Source organism: Orycteropus afer, unplaced genomic scaffold (assembly GCF_000298275.1).
Source record: "Orycteropus afer afer isolate SDZICR_OR568_19922 unplaced genomic scaffold, OryAfe1.0 scaffold00018, whole genome shotgun sequence".
Lineage (NCBI taxonomy): Eukaryota > Metazoa > Chordata > Mammalia > Tubulidentata > Orycteropodidae > Orycteropus > Orycteropus afer.
In genome coordinates, this window is record NW_006921605.1 from 801092 (window position 1) to 805357 (window position 4266).

General features: G+C 56.8%; 1 protein-coding gene across 1 annotated transcript in view; it reads left to right on the forward strand.

Moving 5' to 3' along the window:
* Positions 1-3773, forward strand: part of WDR45B (WD repeat domain 45B) — a 17916-nt gene extending 14143 nt beyond the window's left edge. The window contains exons 6-10 of the mRNA XM_007959554.2: positions 788-978; positions 1652-1737; positions 2606-2707; positions 3135-3256; positions 3667-3773. Of these exons, the coding sequence (XP_007957745.1) occupies positions 788-978; positions 1652-1737; positions 2606-2707; positions 3135-3256; positions 3667-3773 (608 nt within the window). The remainder of the gene's footprint in view (positions 1-787; positions 979-1651; positions 1738-2605; positions 2708-3134; positions 3257-3666) is intronic.
* Positions 3774-4266: the final 493 nt, after the last annotated feature.

A 4266-nucleotide genomic window follows, 5' to 3' on the forward strand; every position in this document is an offset into this window, starting at 1 on the left:
CTGGGCGCCGTTCAGTAGCTGGGTCGGCTGTCCGGGAGCGTTAGCCTGGGTGCTGTCCAGTGGCTGGGTCGGCTGTCCGGGAGCGTTAGCCTGGGTGCTGTTCAGTAGCTGGGTCGGCTGTCCGGGAGTGTTACCTGGGTGCTGTTCAGTGGCTGGGTCGGCTGTCCCGGAGTGTTACCTGGGTGCTATTTAGCAGCTGGGTGGCAGTCTGGGAGCATTAGTCTTGGACCGTTCAGTGACTGGGTCAGCTATCTGGGAGCGTTAGCCTGGGTGCTGTTCAGCGACTGCATCGGCTGTCCGGGAGCATAAGCCTGGGCGGCGCTCAGCCTCAACGGCTGGGTTGGCTGTTTGGGAGCAAGTGCTTGCTTCTGGAGGTGGAAGTGGAGTTGAGGTGTTGGAGTCATGCATCAGGAGAACAGGTGGAGCACAGGCTTCTGGTTGGTGGAAGAGAGCTGACAGACTTCAGGGCAGGCTCAGTACCCTGCATGGGCAGAAACCCCTCAATGGACGCCATGGGCCCGACTCACAGCTCCTCTGCCTGGGACTTCGTCTCCCCTTGTGTGACAGGCATGCTCCTCAGAACGCTTGTGGGGCAGCTCTGTGGGGCCCTTGAGCACTGTTCGTGGTAAACGGTCATTGAGTTGATTTTGTGATCCTGGTGGCAACGAGAGCCTGAATCCTCATTGTTCTTGTCATTTTGGGGGCTTACGGGACAGGAGTGGGCTCTGGCTGTGGAATCGGATTTTGGGAGTAGCCGTGTGTCACGTGTGGGTGTTTGTCCCTGTAGGTCTTTGTGTCTTGTGCCCCAATAGCAACAACTCCCTCCTGGCCTTCCCGGGCACACACACGGGCCACGTGCAGCTCGTGGACCTGGCCAGCACCGAGAAGCCACCTGTGGACATCCCCGCACACGAGGGTGTCCTGAGCTGCGTCGCCCTCAACCTACAGGGGACACGAATCGCAACTGCATCTGAGAAGGTGAGTCCAGCCACGGAGACACTCCTGTGCTCTATCTGGAACCTGACAGCCGGGCCCAGGACAGACAGATGGGCTGGGTGCTGGATGGGGCAGGACTGGGGCTTCCGCAGCTGTCTGTGCTGAAGGACCAGCGCTGTTTCCAGCCACCGTGCTGCAAAGTCTGGTAAAAGTCAGTGACTAAGAGCAGAAGTGAGCAGACAAAGGACCACACCTGAGCTCTTCATCCCAGGGAGGCTGGCGGGCTGGGGGGTGGGTGCTCGCTTGACAGATACCGTCAAGTTGGCTAAGCCAGAGCTACCACTGTTCCACCCCCAGGCAGAGTCTGCTGGACTCTTCTGGATGCTGGGAGGTGTTGGAACAGAAACAGAAGGGCAGAGCCTGTGCCGTGGGATCCAGCACCAGAGGGTCTCAGGGAAACAGGTCAATGCAGAGCAGTGCTCCCACTGGGGTGGCCTCCCCGTCTGACAGCAGCGGTGGTGTCACTTGCTCTCCTTGCCATGGGGTTGTAACTGAGAGGACAATTCCCTGGACAGTTATCTGGGGCAGGTCTGCGAGCCCTGCAGGAGACATGTGGGTCTCCAGGGAGGGCTCAGCGGAGCACATGTGGAGGATAGTTGTATGGGTGCCATGTCTGTGACTCTCTGCTGATGGAACTCTTCCCTGTTTTCCAAAGGGGACCCTCATAAGAATATTTGATGCCTCATCAGGGCACCTGATCCAGGAGCTGCGGAGGGGCTCTCAGGCTGCAAATATCTACTGGTGAGTGCCGTCCACCCTGGAGGGTGGGAGCAGTGGCATTGAAATGGCTGCCCGTGGCCACCCTGGGGGAAATGTAGGAGAGGAGTAGCTGTGTGGCTGGGTGTGGGCTTCAGCTCTGAGGACTAGTGACAGTTTTATCATGCGGATTGAAAACGGGTGTACACGTCTAACTACATTAACCACCACTGGCTTTGGCACTTAACAGTGTCTTGCCAGTTTTCCGTCATCTCTTTCCCACTCCTCCAGCCTGTGTTTCCGTAGTATTTGAAGGCAAACACCAGGGACTTTGTTGGTTCATCTTAATTCAGAGCCTGAATGTTTTCTCTGATGAGGCTGGTGTGCAACAGCCCGGGGTGGGGGGCACAGTCCCCACTTGGCGGGGCACTTCACCCTCTGCGCCTAGGTGGATGAGGTCTGTGGGGTGAAAGCTGAACTGGTCCATAATAAACTGAGGGCATCTACCCGGGGGGCTCAAGACGAGAGCTGCGGGCTGTCTCATCACCACGTTCTGTGGTCGCCCTGTCAGCAGGCTGACGGCATAGTGGAGCTGGGCCTGTGTGGCAGAGCAGGGGGAGGCTCGCAAGGCTGCCTGGGGCAGTGGGAACAGCCTGGAGGCCCTGGTCCCTGGGTGGGTCCGTAAGGAGACCCTGGCTCGGCACTCCACCAGGGGTGCCGCCTCATAGTATCTCGAGAGCCGTGTGCGTTTGGTCTGTGGCTCTGGCTTTTGTCTCCGTTAATTCAGGGAAGAGCCTTGGAGGTGGCACTTCTCACATTCCATCTTGAGTTGTGGGGCGTGGGGGTCTCACGAGGGTTTCACACACAGGGAGTCACTTGTAGACCTCCCTGCTCCACCTGCCTCTCTTTACAGCATCAACTTCAACCAGGACGCATCCCTCATCTGTGTGTCCAGTGACCACGGCACCGTGCACATTTTTGCCGCTGAAGATCCGAAAAGAAACAAGCAGTCCAGGTGGGTCTGTGTAAACCCATTGGTGGGGGACCAGAATCAAGGAGTTGACTGTTGTTTGACGGGGACATGTTATTCCAGGATTCCAGGCTGAAATCTTTTCTCCACTGCTCTCTTGACTCTTGCTGCAGTCCGGAAACAGGACAGAGTAGTGGGTAACTAAAGCCACACTGGCCATGGTTCCCCTTGGAAAACACTCAGGAAATGGTTTCTCCTTTTACTAAAAACACTTTATGAAGACCATTTTCTCATGTAAGAAGTAAATAAAAGATTAAAAGCAAAACTGGAATTTTTAAAAGCACAAGTACATTCAATTGAAGAAAGCATGTAGATGTTTGTAGCAGGATTTTTGGTTGAGCCTCTGGTCTTGATGTGTCTTGACTTGGTTGTGTAAGTGTGACTCCTTTTTCTGCATTGCTTATCCTCACAGTTTGGCGTCTGCCAGTTTCCTTCCGAAATACTTCAGCTCCAAGTGGAGCTTCTCCAAATTCCAGGTCCCGTCAGGCTCCCCGTGCATCTGTGCCTTTGGAACAGAGCCCAACGCTGTCATTGGTGAGTGGTCCTCCTCCCCATTCCCTGTGTGCGGCTCCACCCAGCGTGGGAGCCCTGGTGGCACTCGAGGGCCAGACAGCCATCAGGATGTGGTCAGCTTCCATGCTCCAGGGTTCCCTAGGGATCATTGGGACAAACCATTTGGTTTCTGTCCAGATGACCAGAGAATATTTTCTCCTTCAGCCAACTTCCGTTGAAAAAGCATGCATGCACTCACACGTGCACATACACACATGCACAAGTGTACCCAGGCAGCAGGTCTGTGCTCAGTCAGGTGTGGGGTCCCGTCGTACTGCTGGTGGGTCACTTGTGGCTGGGCACGGCTGAGGAAGGCGGGTGGCTGCTCTGGCTACAGCGAGCCCAGCGCCACTCTGAAGGAGCTGTGGGTAAGGGGCTTCCCTCTGTTGCAGCTATCTGCTCTGACGGCAGTTACTACAAGTTCCTGTTCAACCCCAAGGGGGAGTGCATCCGGGATGTGTACGCGCAGTTCCTGGAGATGACCGACGACAAGCTGTGAGCCGCATGGCCTGGACGCTGCGCCAGCACCCAGGCTGCCGCTTCGTTGCTGGGGCCGGCGCACCGCGCACTGGTTACCTAGCCAGGGCTGCACAGTGCTCCTGGCTGCGAAGCCATATGTGGTGGTCTGCTTTCCTGAGGAAGGCATCACACATCCAGCATTACAGGGCAGAGTGGCCGTCAGGCACAGTGATGTCCCGCAGCAGTGACCAGCTTGTGCCTAGCGGCCTGTGACCCACAAAGTTGGCCCAGCGGTCCGCCATGCCTCTCACACCGTGATGGCTCCACGCACTGGGTCTCGGGGCTGAGGAGAGAGGTTGGGCACCTTGACATATGTTTCTGGCAGCACTTCCGTCACGTCATCGTGTCGTAGAGAAAGTGAACAGAGGTGAATGCGCGGCTGACCACATAACAAGACCTGGATGGACGATCACACCGGCAGCAGCCTTGGAGCAGGAGCAGGGTGCACCGCCATCGGGACCGAAGCAGAGGCC